Source organism: Gossypium arboreum, chromosome 1 (assembly GCF_025698485.1).
Source record: "Gossypium arboreum isolate Shixiya-1 chromosome 1, ASM2569848v2, whole genome shotgun sequence".
Classification (NCBI taxonomy): domain Eukaryota; kingdom Viridiplantae; phylum Streptophyta; class Magnoliopsida; order Malvales; family Malvaceae; genus Gossypium; species Gossypium arboreum.
Genome location: NC_069070.1, coordinates 118,351,856 through 118,374,404, shown reverse-complemented (window position 1 = coordinate 118,374,404; position 22,549 = coordinate 118,351,856). Strand labels below are relative to the sequence as shown.

At 34.4% G+C, this 22,549-nt stretch overlaps 1 protein-coding gene across 2 annotated transcripts; it reads right to left on the bottom strand.

Annotated features, from left to right (window-relative positions):
* Nucleotides 1-289: 289 nt before the first annotated feature.
* LOC108481146 (disease resistance protein At4g27190-like) lies at nucleotides 290-4,644 on the bottom strand. 2 transcript variants are annotated; one of them, XM_053031130.1, is made up of 4 exons: nucleotides 4,435-4,644; nucleotides 4,273-4,335; nucleotides 2,015-2,111; nucleotides 290-1,904 (listed from the first exon to the last, which is right to left on the bottom strand). In XM_053031130.1, the coding sequence occupies exon 4, from the start codon at nucleotides 1,892-1,894 to the stop codon at nucleotides 437-439; it is 1,458 nt and encodes a 485-aa protein (XP_052887090.1). In that variant the 5' UTR covers nucleotides 1,895-1,904; nucleotides 2,015-2,111; nucleotides 4,273-4,335; nucleotides 4,435-4,644; the 3' UTR covers nucleotides 290-436. The 2 variants fall into 2 exon arrangements, with proteins under 2 accessions (XP_052887090.1, XP_052887092.1); XM_053031132.1 differs by having other exon boundaries at nucleotides 4,273-4,313.
* Between the last annotated feature and the right edge of the window lie 17,905 nt (nucleotides 4,645-22,549).

The following is a 22,549-nucleotide window of genomic DNA, read 5'->3' as shown; positions in this document are numbered from 1 at the left end:
ATTTATCATAAAATTAAAAGTTTAGATATTTGTAGGTTAATCAACTATATTTTTATTTTATTTTATTTTATTAACATACTTCAATAGAGGATTTTATTAATTTAAAATTAAAATAAATGAATGAGAATTTAATATTTAAATTTTATTTATTTTGAAGCAGATTAATAAAATGTGAATTATATTTTAAATATTAATTTTATTTTAATATGAAATAATAAAATTACTTATTTAGATAATTTTTTTTCTTATTTTCATCGATAACTTGCAGTTATTAATTTAAAGTTCATACTTATATGTAAATGATATTATTTATAAACAAATAATAATTTTGAGTCTAAAGATAGTTTTGTTTGGCTGAGCTGGTGGACTTCGAAAGACAATTCTACTCCTAAATCTACAAAAAGATCAACTGGTCAAAAGGAATAAGCTCTAAAGTTTAAGGACCATACCTTCCACCATCTCCATCTTCATCTTCAACTTCATCTTCTAACAGCAAGCAAGAATCTTTGAGGTAATCAATGGCTTCCAAAACTTCAATCCTCACTTCTCCAATTGAGTCAGCCTTGCCAAATAACTCCAAACCCCAAGCATATCGCACCAAATCTTCCACTTTAATTGAATGATCCTCTGGATATAAACCACACAATAAGAAGCATCTCTTGGTCGTCTCCTTCTTCAAGTATTCATAACTCATCTTGATACACAAGTAGGCATTTTTTTCTTCTTCTCCAATGTTACCGATTTCCACTAATCTACTGCTTTCAAGTTTCTTGCGGGCCACTTCCCATCCTTTACTGGTCTTTGTACTTTTTAGAGCCGCTGCTAGCGTTACAATCGCTACCGGTAGACCCTTGCATTCTTTTGCAACTTTCTCAGCCTCCTCAAGAATATCCCTTGAAACTCTTTCATTAAGCTTAGCTTTCATTCTAAATAGAGCCCATGCTTCATCACTTTCCAAAACATCCATCGGAATAATAACTTGACATTCCATGGATTCGCATACTGTCTTGCGACGTGTTGTCAAAATGATTTTACATCCCTTCCCATTTTCATATAGCGGAATGCCTATCTCTTTCAAGTGGACCTCATTCCACATATCATCAAGGATTATGAGGACCTTTTCTTCTTTTTCCAATTGAAGCCATAGTTCTCCTGCTCTCCCTTCTTTAGTTTTCTTCTCGAACTGTGAGTCCAAGAAATCTGCTATTTTATCTTGAATATTTTCAATAATTGAATTTTGGGACACAATAACTTCAATAACTTTACGAAAACATCCTGATTCTTTGGTTTTTTTACCGACTTCTTTGACTAAGGTGGTTTTGCCCACCCCTCCCATCCCCCACACTCCGATCATGTTAACTTTATCGTCCTTTAATGCTTCCATGATCTTGTTGAATGCAGCAGTTGAAGATTTGGAAGCCAAAATATCTTTAGATGTGAAGAATTCTAAGCCAGGAAGCTCCGCACGATGGCCGATTCGTTCAAAGTGAGAGTCTTCTACAAGTTTACTGATATACACTGTCGTCTTCTCTATCTCCTTGCCTAATTGATATCGCCAACACCAATTAGGACAACAACAGAAGCATCTCTTATTTTCTTCAACTCTACTGTCCAAATTCTGTACATCTTTCAAGGCATTGTCTACATTTGTCAGCCATTCATCTACATAGTCCTCAATTACTTGAGTTTGAATCTGCAATTTTGCCTCCTTAACGTCTTCTTCAACTCGAGTTTGTTCTCTTTTCATATTTTTTTGCTGTTGGTGGAGGTCTTCAATTAACTTATGAAAACGAAATAAGTAGCGAATACGACGTTCTATTGGCTTCACCAAATAGTCAACCATCAGTGTTCCTACGGCATTAGAAGCAGCGGCCAAGCAGAACGCTTCCGCCATTGTCGTTAATCTGAATTGAAATAACAAATCTGATAAGCTTAGGCAAAATAGAAGACGATATACACTTGACGTGAACCACAAAAAGAAATGAAAGATGGTGACGAAAAATATGAAGCTTACCACGCTTGAGATGAAGATATGTTATATGCAATGTTTTAAAACAGCAGAGTTGAAAGCTGGGTCTCCTTGCTTCACACAAAATACTCCAACTTTAAATCTGAAACCAAAACAATTGAAGCTCTGAACCAAAATTTTAAATTTGCATTAAAGTGCTGATGAAATAATACATATATTTTTTTGTTACATTTTGTAATTTAATTTAAGAGTTTAACATGAGTTAAGGTAATCCTACAAATAAATTTTAATAAACATAAAATACAAAATACTTTTTATAATAATAACGTTGATACAATGTTCAACAGGGAGGAGAATAAGGAGGAAGGTGTGGTGGTTCGATGGAGATCAATTTATCTAAAGAGGTGGAGAGTCAAAAAATACAAAAAGATAAGGAGAAGCTAAGGAGGATAAGTGTTCAAAGATTGCTAAAGGGCTCAAAAAGGCCAATCCCTTATACATTGTCGTGAGGGCATTTATAGAGGAGATCCTCTTATTTGTTAGTGTGATGTGGCAGGACAAGTGATCATTGCCATGAGGTGCATAAAAGATAGGCATGGTGGGATCCATTTTATTTTTCATTCAATCAGTAGAGTTTGTCGTGCTTAGGTGTGACTTAGTGGTCTTCAAGGACTTGTTCACACCTAAAAAGCAGGTGTCTTTCAAGAATGGCTGTCAAGTGAGTGTATTGCCTATGTCAAGTCGAGCTCCTCCATTGAGACTAAGGGCCAGATGAATAGCAAGGTTTCGGGAAGGCTAACTATTCACCATTAGGGACTCAGAGTGGAAACGAAGAGTTGGTCATGGGTGCTCCCTAAGTAGCTTGTCATGCCTCTTTAGGTGAACTGACCTCCATCAAATCACCACACTTTCCTCTTTGTTCTCCTCCCAATTGAACATTGTATCAAAAAATAATAATGTCTTGACTTGAATGCACCATTGGTTAAAGCTCTTATTAAATATTTATTTGACACGAGTTTTAACTGTGTTACCCTTATTCCAAATAATAATAATAATTTATTTATATATGCTATACAAAGATGATGACAACAATTTTATATTTAAAATTGTAATGAAGTCAAGCTTATGCTTATTTGTCGTAATTATTTAATACACCATTTGTGAAATTTAAAAAAAAAGTATTTAATATTTTGTTGTTTGTTTTAAAAATGGCATTTAAAATTTTTTTCTTAATGTGATAAATTGATTTGGTGCATCAATTTAATTAAAATGTTTTGCTATTTTAAAGAACACTCGTGATCAAAGAATTAATCACTGCTGTGAATATTAGATAAAGAAAATATTAGATATTAAAATTTTTAAAGGTTAGTGGCATGAATGATCCCTATATTTTGAAAATTGTTCTAATGTGACCTCTACAATTTTAAAATATCCAATAAGTCTCTACACTTTATTTCTGTTTACTAAAGTGGTCCCTTACCTTAACGGAGTCAAGATTTATGCTGTTGTGGCGCATCGACTACTCAGAGTACACTACTTGTCTAGAAGTGGAACTTTGACTGCCTTCAAAAGGCACTTTTATGTAATTTTGCCTTTTTCTTTTATTTTCTTTGGTAATATCAAAATTAAATTTTGGCTGTTCAAAGTTTCAGCTCTTTATCTGCGATTAGAGCATCAAATTAAAAATAAAAAATAAAAAAATCCTCCCCAATTGCATGCTTTGGTTGTTCAGGGTTTCCAATTTGTTTTCATCTATCAAAACAATGTTTCTATGAAAAAAAAAATTTGCTCACAAGGGTCTCACTTATCCGGTCAAAGGTCAACATATGGCCACGTAGCAGGTCGATTGTACCGCATGCGATGTCAGCATAAATTCTGACGCCATTAGAGTCAGGGACCAATTTAGCAAACGAAAACAAAGTGTAGGGGCTTAATTGGACATTTTGAAAGTTTTGGGGCTACACTATAACAAACCCAAAAGTATAACGGCCTTTATGCAATTGTCCCTTTTTTGAATTTAATACTATCTCGTAATCATATTTGCATATAAATCTTATTTTGGTAATGGATGGTTGAAGGGATCTCAAGTGAAGCTTTGATACATTATTTATCTATTTATTCAAGCTGAAGTGATTAAACTGGAAACACAAAAAATGATCCAACAAAAAAGGAATGAGTTGGGAATACCAATCTCTTTTTCACCTTTTATTTTTTTCAACACACACTGTTTTAATTGAGTTTAATAGCTAAAATAAAACCAATATTAATGAGAATAAGGAAGAGATTCCTGTCTCCAAACTTACCCCAGTTCATCACTGTTTACGAGCTGCTGCTGCTGCTCCTACTGTAAATAAATGGAACTTCAACTGAAGCAAAAACACAAAGTAAAAGCAGGTTTTTTTTTTTGGGGGCAAATAAAAGAAAACAAAAGAGAAGCGATTCAAGAAAAAGAAAATAGGAGGTACCTTCTTCTTTATCCTGTTAAAAGGAGGAGAGTTGGAATCAGAGTAAATTTGAGAAATTAAAGAAGAGAAAAACAGAGAAAAGAGAATATTTTAATTTTTCCTGAAGAGAAAAAATGATGGTGAGAACGATTGCAGTGGGAATCTTAATCAGAGATGAGAAAATGCAAAGCAAATAAACAAGGAATGCAAAGTGCCCTCAAATAGCTGGATTGATCACAATTATTGTCAACTTTAAGTGTATTTATATGGTGAAAATACCTCTTTAGTCTCTTTTAATTTTCAAATTGAGCAAATTAGTCCTTCTAAAAATGTAATGCCCCAAATCTTGTATTTTTGGATTGTTAAAATCTGATAAGTGAATTAATCTGGTTTAGAGGTCAAGTGTTGTGCTTGTGTGAGAGAGATTCTGGATTTAAATCCACTTTCTTATAATTTTAGTTATTTTTGTCTCACCCTTAATCCTTGAACATTTGGCTTATGCGGTACATGAATTATCAATTTGTGTATTATTTAGTACATATATATTCATAAAATGTCCAATGTGGTACTTATTGAAAATATTCAATGTGGTACCTAAATTATCAATCTGTGTATTATTATGCTACTTGAAGTGAAGAACTTTAGTAAATGTTCAACCAACAAATGGAAATTGAGCACGTGAATTTTTTTCAGATTACCAATTCTACATAGATAATATAATATCATGTGAAAAAAGATAAATAAAACAAAAAAAAATACTAAACCAATCAGTTTAACTTAAAATTTCTTCAATTTTTTAAAAACTCTAAATTTTCCAAAAATTTTCAAAATTTATGCAAGCCAAAATTTTCCAAAAATTTTATCTTACTTGACTTATTGAACTTGAATGAGAGGTTGAATAACTTGATTTATTGCCATTTCATTTTTTATGTTTTATTTATCTATTCATAAAATATTATATTATCCATATGAAATTGATTATTTGGAAAAAATAAAAAACAATGTGTCAAATTTTCATTGGTTGATTTAGTATTTACTATGGATGTTGACTCAAGGTACCGTAATATATATATTGATAATTCGGTACCACATTGAACATCTAATGTATAACTACCACATTGGACATTTTTATGAAAGTACAAGTACCAAATAATACACAAATTGATAATTTACCCAGAAGCAAACATAAGTGTAACACTCCAAACCCAGCCTAGAAGTTTAAGCTGAATCTGGACGAGTTACAACAATGTTGTAAAAACGTATTTCATTTTAGAGTTTAACTTTGAAAACCAAAAATTCATTTTAGTCAATTTAGATGATTTGTTTAGTTTCATTTTAGACTTGGTAGATACTGACGAGATTATAAAAAGAAAAATAAGACAAGTCCAAAACAGATTACAATCGTAAGGATTAAATTATAGTTATCTTAGTTCAAAATAATCCGAGCTCTCGCATACCGTCCAATTCTAAATCAGATGTTTTCCTAACAAATAAAAGTAAGACAAATGGTGAGTCACCAAGCATCGCGTATAACCAAACTCAAATACAATTAAATAGAGTATAATATATAAATCATAGTAACACAAGCATTTGATAACAGTTGTATAACCAGTATGGAATAGATCTAGAGTATCACAAAGATTTCAACAGAGGTAGTATAACAGAACAAAGCAAAATAGAACAAAGTAGAACAAATAAATTCAAACAGAACAGAACCAAATAGAGCATAACAGATTGGAACAGAGCAGAGTAATATTGAACAGAACAGAACGGGATAGAGTAGAAAAAAGCATGTATGTTTATGCAGATGTAGTAATTTTTAAACAGATTAGAATGTAGATTTATCAAAACATCCTATCCAACTTCGCTACACACTGAAATAGAGTTACCCAGAACTCATCCAGCCAGATCACACCAACAAATAACTGTGGACAGTGCCACTAGTATTTTGCAGTTAAAACTGCTAGATCGAATACATGTAGTCAAGCCACTATAGTATAGTCGAACTGCCGAAATAGAAGTGTGGATAAACCACCAAATAATGCATATCATTAAACTGCCAGGAACTTCCTTCTTTTACATCAGCCCAAATTTCATGCAGTGTGTCATGACATGCTTATACAGAATAAGAGTAATAAGCATGTAATGTCATGCTGTCTCTCAATAACAAAATCAGTAAATATTGGAGTCCATGTTTCGTAAAACAGACTTGTCAAACCTCAACAGACCATATCAGATTTTCCATTAAGTCACATGCATGATTATAAATCAAAATCAGTAACAATCAGTCTAACATGTTCAGATATCGTATATTCCTCATCAACAGAGTAGCACAGAGGCATGCCAACAAACTTAATAGAATACAGATTGTACCTGGATAATTCGAACACATAAACAATAACACATTACGTTCTAACAGATCCTCCTCACTTAGGTTTAACCATAATAGATATACATACAGATCACAAGTTGTTCATTATCAGATCATCAGATATCAAGTTATATAGCCTAATTCAGATTATACGGACTTTACAATAGACCTGCACCCATTTCGGATGACGCTTATGGCCTCAGAGAAAAATTCCAAATATTGTTTCCCAAGCCCATGTGGTTTCATGCGACCTAAGAACTAGCTCGTGTGACTCTACACGGTTTGGCACACGCCCGTGTGCTTACCCATGTGTTCTGCATGGCCTGACGCACACCTGTGTCACTTACTTGTGTGGTCTTAATTCACAAACAGTGAGTTACACGACTTGGACACACTCCTATGTGCTTGCCTGTGTGACTTACATGCCCATGTCCTTGTCCGTGTGGCTCACACAGCCTGGGCACACACCCATGTCTTTGACCGTGAAGTGTCAACAATCCTATTTTTCAACGACTAAAAACACAGGAAAAGAAGGGTTTCACCACCCACCTGATACGGACTCGATGTAGGAGCAACAAAGATGAATTCTCATCCCTAAACGACAAGCAACTGCCTAACAAAACGATTAATTCGCAGTCAAATCACTAAAACTAACATTCCAAAATCATTGTTATGTCAACTTTAAATCGAACTTACCAGCCAGTGAATTAACTAGAAGGAGAAGTCAAATCCCGTACAAAATCAGTGTAACGTAACATAACAAAAAGACTACTCACTTAAAAATAAGGAACCAAAATGCAAAAACTGAAACGCAAACAGAATGACAGAAATTGTCGTAGAAAAAGAAAGAACAAAAAGAAAATAATAGTGCCGGAGGTTTCTGAAAGGTTTTAGATAACCAAATGAAACTAACAACCTTTTAACAAAATTCAAAAAATAAACATTCCCTAACACAAGCCGAGATTCGAACATAGGACCACAAACATCGAACCAACAAACTCGTTCTTGACATCAATTAACTAAGTTTAACTTATAAACCAACATTCAAAGGTAAGGGTTTAAGCAAAATGACAAGATTTCTAGAAACAGGATTCGTACCCAAAACCTCACACACGTACTTAGAACACTTAACCACTAAACCAAATCAATTTACTTATCAAGAATTCCAAAGTCAAAACTCAAATTTAGGGATGACCTCTTTTGGTTTCAAAACGCGATTTCTTCTGAGTCGGTTTTTGGAAAGTTACAATAAGTGACTATTAAGAGTTGAAGTGTTGGTTTTTACTTTAAAGGTTTTGTTAAAAATGCCAAGAGAAAGATTATTAAGATAATTTGAAGTTTTAACTTGGAAGTTTATTTTTATCCTTTAATTATCATATAAGGTAACAAAAATGTGATGAGATTATCTCAACTAGAAAAGTGTTTTTATTCTCGTAAAAACACGAGTATGAGCAAACATAGAGTATCTTAATCGATCATGATTGTCTACACATGAAAGGAAGAGTCCTAGTATATGATATTTTTTACCTGTTATCTTATAACATAATAAAATTTAAACTATATAACTTATAATTTAAATTAACTTGATAAATTATAATTTATTGAAGTATTTACTTAATCATTAGGCTCCAAATAAATCAAACCTTCTAACATGTTCTTAGACCATAATTAGTGAAGTAAATAAACGAAATTGAGTCATATAAATAATTTGAAGAATTGTGTATGGGTTGGGTTGATGATGAACCATCGTGCACTGCCATGAGACATATGAATTACTTTCCCTCGTTTAAGGGACCGTTTGGCTTACTTTCTATTTACTCTAAATGTTGTATTAATTTCTTTAATTTCATATGGTTAAACAATCAATGGGTCTAGCACTTTAATTTCTTTAATCCTTACTTTGGCATGATAAACGCCCACTTCCACAAACCTTTTGTATTCTTTAATTATCAACAATTCTAAGTGCTCTCCAACTCAATGGATCATCCTTTAATTATTATTGTGAAGTCTTTCTTTAATATAAATTATATATTAGTCTTCATATACCTTTTCTTTATTCCATTTCTTATCGCTTCTCAATTATTGAAGGCTTTCTAGTTCCTTCGATGGGTTCCTTATCATTTCTACTTTCTTTATTGCTGTCATCATATCAAGCGAATTCGCAGGGGAAAACGATGAAGAGTTCAGCAAGAATAGTGGAAATTGATGGAAGAGAGTGATGATAGTAATTCATCATAATCAAATTTAAATTAATCAATCAATTAATTCACACATACTTTTTAGAAAGTAGAACTTGAAGTTAAATGTTTAAGATTCCATTTTTTTTAATTAAAATTCTTTAAAATCTTAAATTTTTTTATCTATAATGTCTAGACTTCATTGGCATGTTAATTTTTGAGATCACATGTAAAATAAATTGTTGAAACCTTAATGCTTATCCATTGATGTACTTTATGGTTGTATAAAATTGTATAAAATAAATTTTGAACATAAAATTGTATAAAATTTTAAGATAGTAATATTGGGTTTAATATAGTATAGATATATAATAAAAAATTTATAAAACATAAATTCTTAAAGAGGCATAGCACCTTAACTACAAAGGTAGCCTAATGGTGATAAAATGTTCCAATTAAACAGACAAACTCCAAATTTATCATATGACAATAAATGACAAAGAAAAAAAAAAGATGAAACAAGCCAAAACAAGTAGATCATTTAAGCAAGAAGAACACAAACAAACAAGAAAAAAAATCTTATTCTATAGGAAATTTTATGTATTTTAAATAATTACATAAATTTCACATTATTAAAGAAAAACTAAACCCTTGTTTATAGGTTACTATACTTCGTTAAGATAGTAGGAACTAAGTTGAATGGGTGGACTTGTGTATTGAACCTAAAAGGGAAATGCAATTTACATCTAAGTCCTTTTGTTTTTGAAATTATTTTTTATTGAATTTTTTAAGAGTTTAAGAAAAATAAAATTCTTAACTTACCTATATTTTGCCAAGCTAAAAATAGCTTAATCGATTGAAGCTATTTTCAAACTATTTTTAGCTAAGTTGATAAACTTACCTTTGTTACATTTAGCTAGTGAAACTCTTATAAATACCATGCATGAAACCAGTTTATTCTTTACATTCTCTTTCAAACAGTCTTTGTTTTCTTGAAAGCTTCCTTCTACAATTTTAATTGAGTATTTAATTACGTTTTTTTTTTTTTTTTGTTTCCTAATTTCCTACTGGTAAATAAAAGTCCTTGCTGAATGCAAATCTGTGAAATATACTTAAAGGACAGTGATATTCATGCCTCAAGAATCAATTCTAATTATCTAAACCTCCGATTTCTAACAATTCCTAGGATGAGAATTAGATATAAATGGTTTTCTTGAATTTAATTACAGAAGGAATTTTGAAGGAAAATGAGTCGCTTGTTGATTTTGTTAATTTATTTTAAGACTAACATGTTTTAAGATGCTTGAATATTTTCCTAAATTTCAAGAATTTGATTCGAAAATTACAATAGCTAGTCTGCAAAAATATATGAAGGGAATAAAATATAGATATAATCACCCTAATGTTTATTCTTTATATCACTTTTATCATAATTTTTATTATTTTTAATCTTTAAAATTTAATTAAATTGTTTTATTTGACAAAAATTATCTATATCATTAAAGTTTTAATGATGTTGATGTTGTAATTTGCTTGACAGTTCACTTATACTTCATCATTGATGCAGATTTAAAAATAATAATTTGTAATATTTTTATGTATTTTTAATTTCTTTTATGAAGTACATGTACATTATCATATAAGTTACCATATCAGTTTTGTTAAATTTTTAATGGTGTAGTCAACGTTTTCTAGAATCAAAATGTTTCAAAAATTAAAATAAATTAAAAAAATTAGAGTTAAATTTATCAACACTCATTTGTGTAATGCAAAGTGCAATATGTAGGAAAGAATGGACACACACTCTCTAGTACCCTATTATCCCTTAAAAAGAGCTAAAGGGAAAGTTCTATCATTATTTGGATAGAAAATTCATTCATTTCTACCCCAAATTGTTAGTACTTAATAAGAGTTTGAATTACTTTTCTAGTGCTACTAAGAGTCTAAAAGAAGTATAAAGATTGAAAATAGACTAAAATTGAAGACAATCTTTGAAATATATTTGATCAGATTAGATTGCAAATTGAAACCACAACTTACAAATAGTATAATGACTAATTGTTAGATCCGATCTTTAAAATATACTGGTGCCACCTTGTTACTTTGGGTAGTGTAAATTTATTTTATATGAATTTAATAGTTTAGAATATGCCATAAATCTTTATATTTTTCAAATTTTAAAATCTAAAAATAGAGAGACTAAATTTCTTGAAATAAAATATATCGATTAAATTTCAAATTTTGAAAAGCACAAAGAATTATAACATATTTTAACAAATTTTGATTACATAGAAATAATTAATTATTTAAATATTTAATATTAAATTATTTGGTATATTATAAATTATGTGACATCCACTTAGTTAGTGAAGGACAACATTATATAAAAAAAATCAACTTCCTTACTAATACTTATGCATTATAATTATGATAAATAATAAATATTTTTGGTCCATTAGTTAAATTTTTTAATTCTTTTTCTATATTATTGTACTCATGCCCAATTTTTCATATCATGTTTTATATTTTGCTTTAATTAATGATTTGAATCTATTAGCAGCTACATATCTTTGAAAAGTCAAAGATATTGGTGTCAGAAAATTTGGCACCAAAAAATAAAGCATTTAAGGCACCGAAATTTAGTTTGAAATTTGGCATGGCATAATTCAATTTGGTCCCTAATTATATAGGGACTTTGCAAGTTGATCCCTTAACCTCAACTATAAATAAGTCTAATCATTTCTCATTTTCTTCATCCCAAATTTGTTATTCTCTACTTAAAGCATTGTTCTCTCTGCCTATTTGTAAATTTCACTTGTATTTTTGGAGTGAAATATATTTGGTAGTGCCCGAGGACATAGGTAAAATTTGTTGAACCTCGTTAAAATTCTGGTGTTCTTTACTATTTATTTTTGAATATTTTGTGAGTGTGATTGTAGTGATTTATTGTGTTATTAAATTACGATAGAGGGATATTCTGGCTAGGAAAAACCTGATACTTAAGTGACCCTCGTAATCCACCTCTCTTTCTTGGAAATTGAACTTAGTGTGATTTTTCAGTACAATAATTTTACTCTTTTACACGCTTCCGCGCAACAGAATCATATAACTTTGGAAAAAGATTATGTATTTTTTCATGTTAGCGTTATTATTGTACCGTATTTAAAAATATTTATGGGTTGAGTTTAGATTTAATTTTTCAACTTTGGGTCAATCCAACCTAATTTAATGTTTAAAGATTTAAATATATATAAAAATAGTTTTATATTAATATTTATATATTTTTATAATTAAATTTAAATAAAAATATTTTACATTATTTTTAAACAATGACATGAGACGTTTGGACAGATGTGTTCAAAGTGGGTGTAGACTTCAAATTTTTAAATTATAACCTGTAATATAATATCTAAATATATTTAAAATCTTTATTAAAAATCTTTATTATAATGATTGTGAAGAATAAATAGTTGTATATTTATTTTATTTTTCTAAGAAAACATTAAAAAAAGAGAGGACAGGTGTCTCTAACCCTTACAATGGGGTTAATTTTGATAAATAGGTGTAGAAGCCCAATTTTGGCCCAAATAAATTAAACCCTAAAAGCCCACTAAATACCTTAACATACAGAAAAAAGAAATAAACCCTAGCCGTTCAGCACCTGTTCCCCACCACCGACGCCTGCAAGTGGACTCTGCTCCACCACTGGTACCTGCAAACAATAAACGAGACAAGATAGAAAGCAGAGCAAGTTGTAAGGGAAATGCCTATAAAAGGCCACCCCCGAAACTATTGTACAGAGGGTTTTTTGGAAAAGAAAATAAAAACAACATTATTATCAAAAAACACAAGCAAAAAAACAAAGATCCCAATAATATCAAAAGCAGAAAACGAAAATATCCAGAAAGATCTAAAAGCCGAAGGTGATTTCCTTTTCGTTTTATTTTTCTTTTTATTTTAGAATCTATTTACTCACATGAATACGCATATTACAAAGATGTAAAAAGAAAATACAAATAAAATACAAAAAAAAACATACCTTTTCGAAACTCCGCCACTGCAGTGCACGGTGGGTCGGCGACAATGGCGCGTCTGGCGCTCCGTGGTCGGCCGATGATCGCCTTGGGGCCGAAATCGCCCATCCCCTCTCTCTTTTTTTTCCTCACTCTCAGACCAAATGAAATTTTTCAGAAAAATTTGGTTTTATATCGCCCGATGCGACGTCGTTTTGGGCGAACACTCAATCGAGCAGGCGTCGTTTAGCTTCCTCGACCGAGAACCAGCTCCACCCGTCCCGGGATCCGCGTTTTGTTCAAGGGTCTAATTGCGCTCAAGACCCTTTCGCTTTTCACGCTTTGTAATTAAGTTTTATTTAATTTGAATTTGACCCTAAAAGTTATTTCGTTTTCAATTCGGTCCTCTTTCCAATGACATCGTCTTGAGGTTTGGATTAATTTCCTATTTGGGCCTCTCTATCTCCACATGCGATTCATTTTAGCCCCTCAATCCGCATCTCTCTATTTTTATTTTAAAATCTATACTCAAACTTTTGTTTCTTCATAATTTAATCCAGTTCTTTGTTATTTCGATATTTTAATTAAATTAATTAATCTAAGACACCGTTATTATTATCATTGTCACTATTTTTATTATTATCACTATTACCATTATATATTGGCATGTATTTTTATGTATATATACGTATATATATATTTTTATCTATAATATTTTTTCTTCTATACTTTAATTTAATACTTCTATTATTTATTATACTTGCATTTTGTATTTCTATTGTTATTACTATTATTACGTAGTCGTATGTATTTTCATTATCTTGTATATTATTATTAGTTTTTGGCATTATTATTTTGTTAGTACATATGTATCCTATATACATAATTTTAATATATTTATACTCCATATTATGCCCATGTGAATTAAATCGTATATCATTTTATTATAGTTTTATACATTATAAATATCATATTATGTTTTACCATGTATATACATTTGATTTTATCATATATTTATTTTCCATATATTTATATAATGTTTTATTATTATCATTATTTTTGCATTTTTACTATAATTACTATTATGCCTCTCTTTATTATCATTATTGCATTATTATTTTATTACTATAACTTTTTATATGTAATTACCTATATGCTATTGTTTTTATACTAGCTAATTTAAAATATATATACATATTTTAGCGTACTTATGCCATTTATATATCATTATTCCCATTATTATCGTTTCGTCACCTATTTATTTATACATTTGTAAATTCTTTCAAACCTTAAATCATTCATTATTTGTATCATCATAATTATTATTACTAACATATATATACTATGTAAATTTATTACGTATACATTTTTATGCTATACATATGTATCTTTTAATATTGTACCATTATTATGTATGTATATTTCCTTTATATATTTCTCATTACTACGTATGTACCTTAATACACATATGTATATACTTTTATATCGTTATCATCGCCATAATTGTCATTTCATTTTGCCATTATTTATTTATTTATCTATTTGTTTGCGATTCGACCATTTCACTTCCCTCACGCATTAGTCTATATTTACATATTACTAACCTTGCTTTTATGTCATCTTTTATAATTGCTTGTTATTGTCATTCATTATTACACGTTATTATTAATATCATGATCTGTTTTTATATATTCTCGTGAATCACATTATGTTTTTACTCAATACTTTAAAATAATTCTTTCATAAAAGTGATATTCAGATTTGGTAATTTGAGATAATCGTGCCCTAACTTACTGGGTTTCGATTTTTCTCATTTAATTTAAATAACGGAATACTCTTTTAAATTGCTATACGAGTTTTGAAAATGCTCATTCTCGGAAATACGGAGTGTTGTGCCCTAACTTACCGGGTATGATATTTTGTCATCTCGAAATAAGAATTTTGTTTCGAAATAAAGGCAATATTCGGTGTTTGAGAATTCGAGAAAACGTGCCCTAACTTATTGGGTTTCGACTTCTCTCGTTTATTCTAAATAATCGAATACCCTTTTAATAAAATACAGATTTCATAAAGGCAAGTTCGCTCTCGAAAATTCAAGATGTCGCGTCCTAACTTCTTGGGTGTGACATTTTATATTTTGAGACGAGAAGGTCTTTAACACTTGAGCTTTTTATAAAGGAGGATCGTATTTTAAAATTCTTTCAAGTTTATTTTAATTTTCGACACTAAGACACTAATTAATCAACTAGGTACCAATTTTGGGCGTATCGAGGGTGCTAATCCTTCCTCGAGCGTAACCGACTCCCGAACCTGTTTTCTTGATTTGCGTAGATCAAAATTGTTTAAATAAATTAAACCATTTATTAAAAACAACCACTTTTACAAGGTGATCCAATCACACCTAAAAAGATTGGTGGCGACTCCCAGTTTTTTTTCGTTTTCATTTTCAAAATCCAAGTCGATTCCCGTTTTTTTTTTTTAAAAAATGGTTAAAAAAAATGGTTACGACAGCTTGGCGACTCCGCTGGGGACACGAATGAGAGAGTCAAGCCACAAGTTGATTAACTCTTGTCTTTTTATCGAAAATTGAAAATTTGGTTTTGAAATACGATCCTTTCATTGCATTTCATCAGCTATTTTTGTGGTCTAAATAATACCTGCTACGTTGGTCCGATTCTTTAAATAGTGTTGCATATTGCATTGCATGACCGTTGTGGTCACACCCTCTTAAGTGGGAGCGCGAAACTATTCCTTCGTGAGGTTTTCACCTCCGTGCAGGATAGTGGATTGCTTTCGGGAAACATCCGTACCTATGTCTTCGTGAGATTTTCATCTCCGTGCAGCCATAGGGAAATGTATTCCCCTGAACTGAACTCGGTCTGTATGAGCCTATAATGGGTGAAGATCGAGGAATCTGCTGGTTCAGGTACCCTTATTCTAGAATCAAACCCCATGTAGCGAACCTTAAGAACCCACCCTAGGTAGAGCCACTCCAAAACCCTAGTGGTTACCTGAGCAAATGTTATATTTATTATTCTTCGTTTGCTTTGAACTGTGCATAAACTACTAACTTGCTTTGTTTTACTTTCATTTGTATTTGCATGGCATTTTCATCATAAAAGGTGTTGATTCGTGTTCGGTTCCTAAATAGATAGCTTATCATGGAAAAGGGGTTTTTTGATAAAGTAGAAGACAACGCGGCTGTCCGGATATGGGCTGAGACAACACAACAAGAGAAATGTGACAGTCTTACCAAGGGGTATGTGTCAGAGCTATGGAATTTCACTCGGATCAGCGTAACCCAGAATAATCTCCAAGAGTTGAAAGAAATATGGAACCAGTGGGACGACGAGGTCAAGCAGTTATTCTATTGTCATTACGGTGATTTACCTTATCTGCTTGATGTCAAGGTAGACGAACACCTGTTTCGAGCCCTTGCCCAATATTGGAATTCTGCTTACAGTTGCTTCACTTTCGGGAAGGTAGATTTGGTACCTACTATAGAAGAATACACGACCTTGCTCCGTTGCCCAAAGATTCAAATAGACAGAATTTATACCAGACCTGCCAACGTCCCAGCATTTTCAAAAAAACTGATGAACATCACGGGGATGAGCGAACAGTGGGTGACAACCCGGATCAAACAAAAAGGAGATTGTAAATGCATCCCATGGAGGAATCTGAGGGATCTAATCTTAGCGCACCCCGACGTGAAGAAAAGGGTAGATGTCTTCGCCTTGAGCATCTATGGACTGGTCATCTTCCCCAAGGCTTTGGGGCATGTAGACGAGGTTGTTGTTGACCTTTTTGATAGGCTTGGTAAAGGAACCACACCTGTACCCGCAATCTTGGCGGAAACTTTCAGATCATTAAATGCTTGTAGAAGAGCAGGTGAAGGGAGATTTATTGGATGTGCATAGCTCTTACTATCCTGGTTCCACAGCCATTTTTGGAAAGTGGAAAAGGTCTCATATCGTATCTTCTCTGAAAATTACTCTCCGCTGAAAGAGTTAGTGGCTACACCGAGGCGAGATGATGTAACAGAAGAAAATTGGATGACGGTTCTCCAAAATCTGCAAGAAGAAGATGTTGAATGGAGAGCCCCGTGGATGGTCCCTGATGAAATATTATATCGATGCGGAGATTTTGATTAGGTTCCCTTATTGGGAGTATGGGGAGCCGTCGGATACACTCCTCTGCTTGCATTGCGACAATACAGATCCAGACAGTTTACACCACCAACATAGGGGTTGGCCCAGTGCGAGTTCACGTTCACAGGGAATAATTACAAAAAGAAAGTTCGCGAGATATCAAATGCCTGGAACCAGACTCGTAAAATGAAGAAGTTTGCTGCAAATCCCATGACTACTCCTGAGTACGACCGATGGTGGAATCAGAGGATTAACAACAACATCCCTACATCAGATCAAAGGAATCCTCAGTCGGTAGAAGAGCACTTGAAAGTAATCTCATCTGAGCTGGAAATCATCAGGCAAGATTTCAAGAGAAAGAGTCTAGAGCTAGAAAAAAGGATCGAGCATTTGGAAGAAGAAAAGATGCAGTTAGGGTTAGACGTCGATGCCCAGAAACTAGAAGCTGAAAGACTCAGAAAAGGGAAGAACAAAGTCAAGAGGACTTAGACAGGTTTGAAAACAGACTATAAGAAGTCTGCAGCAGATCAATGAGAACCGCTGGGTTAGGAAAAACATCCGAACAATGGCGACATGAAGTTAAAGAAGAGCAAAGCAAAGCCAACCAGTGGGAGGAAAAATTTCGCGATGCTCAAGCTCGAGAAGGTACTCTGAAAAGAAGTTTGGTAGAAAGTCAGAATGAGAAAGAAGGGTTAAAGATCCGGATATCAGAGTTAGAGAGGTTATTGTACCAGTATCGCTCGCGTAACTCTGCAATCGAGTTGAAAGCTAGTCAGAACAGAATCGAAGAATTAAAAAAGAATATAGAAAAACTCAAAACAGCGTTGCAAAATCATGAACTTCAGATAGAACTCCTCGAAGTAAATAATGAGCGATGGAAGGAGCAACTTCATCAATCCCAAGACCAAGTCAGGAGCAGGGACTACATCATGGGCGAGGCTTTGACTCAAGTACGAGAAGTGGATGACCACTTGCAAACGTTAGCAGGACAAGCCGATGTCTTTGAGTTTAAAATACTGAGTCGAGTCGGACCGAGGCCAAAAGCTAGCTTGGCTTCTTAGACAGGTTAAGGCCTTAAGTATCAGGGCCAAGCCTTATATGTAATCTATTTTATGTAAAGAAACTTGTTTTCTAGAAAAGTTACTCTAATGAAATCGAATTGGAATCAACGCTTTTTTTTTGCATCCATCTCATTCATTGCATTCATGCATCAGCTTTGCATCATGCGCACTAAAACTTACAAGAAACCCTAAAAATCATGGAAGTTACCCTGGAACATCGTTACAGTACAAGAGGGAAAACAAAAGCAATGGATCAAAGGTTAAAAGATTGGAACAAATGCAAAAGAGATGCAGGATCAACTACAAACACGTATGCAAGAAACGGTGGCCAAAATCCAAGAAGATGTAAGGGACCGGATCTTTGGAGTCCCAAAGGAGTATGATGGATCAATTAACGCGTCTATTGGCTGGTGGATTAGAAAAAGGAAAAGCCCCATAATCAATAATGGAGATGACAACGAAGATCCCGTCTACCTCCGGGTTTGTCCCGTGGACGTTCGAGACACAACCGATGTGTACCCAAGAAGGCCATCAATCACTATCGAGCCTCAACCATTTCAAACCGGTGTCTCAAAGACGGATGAATTATCGACCGGTTCGGGCTATAATCTGGGGACAATCCGACCAACCCGTGGTCCTCAATCTCGATGAAGTAATAGAAGCGAGAAAAGACAAGGGTAGAATTCCAGAGAGCTTGAAGAAAGATGTAGATGGTTGGAAGAAAAATTTAAAGAAATGGAAAACACCGACTATCGTGGTGGAATCGATGCTAAAGAATTAAGTTTGGTTCCAGACCTGGTACTCCCTCCCAAGTTCAAGACCCGAATTTGAGAAATACAACGGACTAGTCAGTCCGAGGCTCACATCACTATGTTCTGCAGACGAATGGCGAGGCTATGTCAATAATGACCAACTATTGATCCATTGTTTCGTGAAAGTCCGGTTGGGGCCGCTTCTAGATGGTACAACTAACTGAGTCGTAACCAGATCAGTTCATGGAGGGACTTAGCACAGGCTTTCATGAAGCAATACTGATCCACGTGTGGACATGGCTCCTGATAGAGTCATGTTACAGAACATGGAGAAGAAACAAAATGAGAGTTTCAGGCAATACGCCCAAAGATGGAGAGAGGTAGCAACGTAAGTTCAACCACCTCTTCTGGAGAAAGAAACGACCATGCTCTTTATCAATACGCTGAAGGCTCCATTCATCAACCACATGCTAGGGAGCGCTACTAAAAGCTTCTCAGACATAGTAATGTCTGGAGAAATGATAGAGAACGCGATAAGATGTGGAAGGATTGAAGCAGGGGAAAGTGCTAAGAGACCAGCCCCGAGAAGGAAAGAGAATGATGTGAACAACACGAGTATACATAATAAGCCAGTCACTATGAGCCAACCAAAAGTGGTGACTACTAGCCATCAGGGCTTCGCAAGACGAGACTTTAACCCAAGGCCCAACACGAAAAGGGTCCAGTTTATGCCTATCCCGATGTCCTACAAGGAATTGTACTAGAGCTTATTCGATGCCCATGTAGTGTCGCCCTTCTATCTAAAGCCGATGCAACCCCATTCCCCAAATGGTACGCAGCATAAGCGCCCAATGCGAATACCATGCAGGAGCCACAGTGGCACTCGATAGAAAATCGCACCACTTTCAAGAAGTGGTTGAAAGACTCATCAACATGGGCATCGTGAAATTTGATGATACACCTAGTCTGAAAACCCATTACCGAATCATGGGGATAAGGGTATAAATGCCATAATCGAGAGTTCGGGAAGGAAATTAAGATGGTATTGCGAAGTGAATACCCGTTGAAAGAAGTGTGGAAGAAAATAGTGGAAAGAGGTTTGATGGCGCAGAATTCGGGGGTTAGGCCTCGAAAAGCGAAGAATTATTGTGAGTTCCATGATCAAGAGGACCATGAGATTCAGAAATGCAGCCAATTCAGGGCTTTAGTACAAGGATTGATGAATAATAAGGAGCTGGAATTCTTCGAATATGTCAGGAACCAGGAAGAAGCAGACGTGTGTGCCTCCGAAGAAGGGTCGACGAGAAACGCTTGCAAAATTAACCACCCATTGGTTATTATATCACGCTTAAGAACTAATGAAGATGGGATACAAGTCGCACCCAAAGTCGTGATCCAGAAGCCCGTTGCTTTCCCTTATAAAGATAGCAAGAGGGGACCATGGAATTACAGCTGCAATGTGACGATCCTAGGAAAGAAGAGCCCGGCCAGTGCTTCACAAGAAAACCAAGATGTAGGTTTTTTTACACGCAGTGGGAGACGTTATGTTCCCGAAGGTACAAGAACCAAAATTGCCGAAGAAAAGGTCCCGACAGTAAAGCAAAGGAAAGAAAAGATGGTCGAGTTCGAATCGCCAGTCAATAAGTCAGTAACCGAGAATGAAGCTACGGAATTCTTAAAATTTTTAAAACACAGTGAGTACAGCGTCGTTGAACGACTACATAAGCAACCACTCGCATTTCAAAGGCTAGCCTTACTCTTGAGCTCGAAACGATCGGAGCGCGTTAATGAAAGTCTTGAACGAGACATACGTCGCGCATGACATCTCTCATAACAAACCGGACCGCTTTGGTCAACAATATCGCCACGACAATTTTATTTTCTTTAACGACGACGAAATACCACTAGGAGGCATGGGGTCCACAAAGGCCACAGACATTACCACAGCGTTGCAAGGATACACATTACGAAGTCTTGATCGATAATGGATCAGCACTAAACGTCTTACCCTATCCACACTTGAATAGGTTGCCCGTGGATAGTTCCCATATGAAGACATGCCAAAATGTAGTAAGGGCGTTTGACGATGCATCGAAAGAAACGTAATGGGAGGATTGAATTACCCTTCAAATCGGTCCTAGCACGTACGAGATAGACTTCTTAGTAATGAACATTAAACCCTCTTACAATTGCCTATTGGGAAGACCTTGGATCCACTTGGCAGGGGCAGTGCCGTCATCATTACATCAGAAGCTTAAACTTATAACGGAAGGTCGATTGGTGACCATAAATGCGGAGGAAGACATCATTGCATCTGTTACCAGCAACGCACCATATGTGAGGACAGATGATGAAGCCATAGAATGTTCTTTTCGATGTTGGAGTTTGTAAATGCGACCTTTGTTGTCGAAAGAAATAAAGTCCCGACACCCAAACTTTCCAAAACCACAAGAATGGGACTACAACTAATAGTTGGAAAGGGAGCCTTGCTAGGGAGAGGACTTGGAAGAAGCCTACAAGGAAGGGTCAAAGTACCTGTGCTCACAGACAAACGGGACCGCTTTGGCTTAGGATTCAAGCCAGATGCAAGACAAAAGAAAGAGGAGCAAAAGAAGAAACAAGAAAGGAGAAGAGCACGTTTGAACGGGGAAGAGGTTAAATGGAAGCCAATGACCTTTCTCCATATATCCAGAACATTTGTGTCGGGAGGAACTATTTATGCCGAAGGAAGATCGGCAGGCCAAGAGTCCACTGAAGAAATGTGGGAAAACTTCAGCATTAATGCCACGTTCGAAGGAGGAACTGGAGAAGAGAATAGGACGGGCATTCGCCCTTATGAGCCAGAAAGCGTTTTGAACAATTAAACTGCGGAAGAGATTCCTGTATTCTTTAAAACTAACACAGAGTAATGCCCAAAACACGCTTATTACCCTAGGCCTAGGAGTAATAAGTGTCTTTTTGTGAAATAGGCCTATGTTCGAAATCGTTATTTCAATGAAATGCATCCTTTCGTCTTATTCAGTGCAAATATTCTTTTATTCTTTCATTCATAATCATACCGTACATGCCATTGTTCTTAGATTCTTTTGTTCTTTGCATCTTCCTTTCTGCCCAAAACAGGTCTCCAGATATCAACGATGTGAGTGACCTTGCTATTAATTCGGAGCCTCCCTTTGAGCGCGATATGTGTCTAGAGGGATCCGAGGATTTTGGAGATGACAGTGATTGTAACTTATCCCCTGATTTGTTGAGGATGGTAGAACACGAGGAGAAACAGATTCTACCCCACAAAGAGACCATAGAAGTCGTGAACTTGGGAGATGAACTAGAAAGAAGAGAAGTAAAGATCGGAACTTGCATCACCATAGAGACAAAGCGGGACCTTATTGAGTTACTCCAAGAGTTCAAGGATGTCTTTGCATGGTCATATCGGGATATGCAGGCTAAATCATCGACCTTGTGGTACAGAGCTCCCCATCAAAGAAGAATGCAAGCCGGTTTAGCAAAAGCTTGAAGGATGCGGCCCGATGTTCATTGAAAATAAAAGAGGAGGTCAAGAAGCAACTTGATCTTGGTTTCTTACAAGTAGTTAAGTACTCGAATGGGTAGCC

Bases quoted from the DNA above. Each gene is read 5' to 3' on its own strand.
- LOC108481146 (XM_053031130.1), bottom strand. From the start codon at position 1,894: ATGGCGGAAGCGTTCTGCTTGGCCGCTGCTTCTAATGCCGTAGGAACA.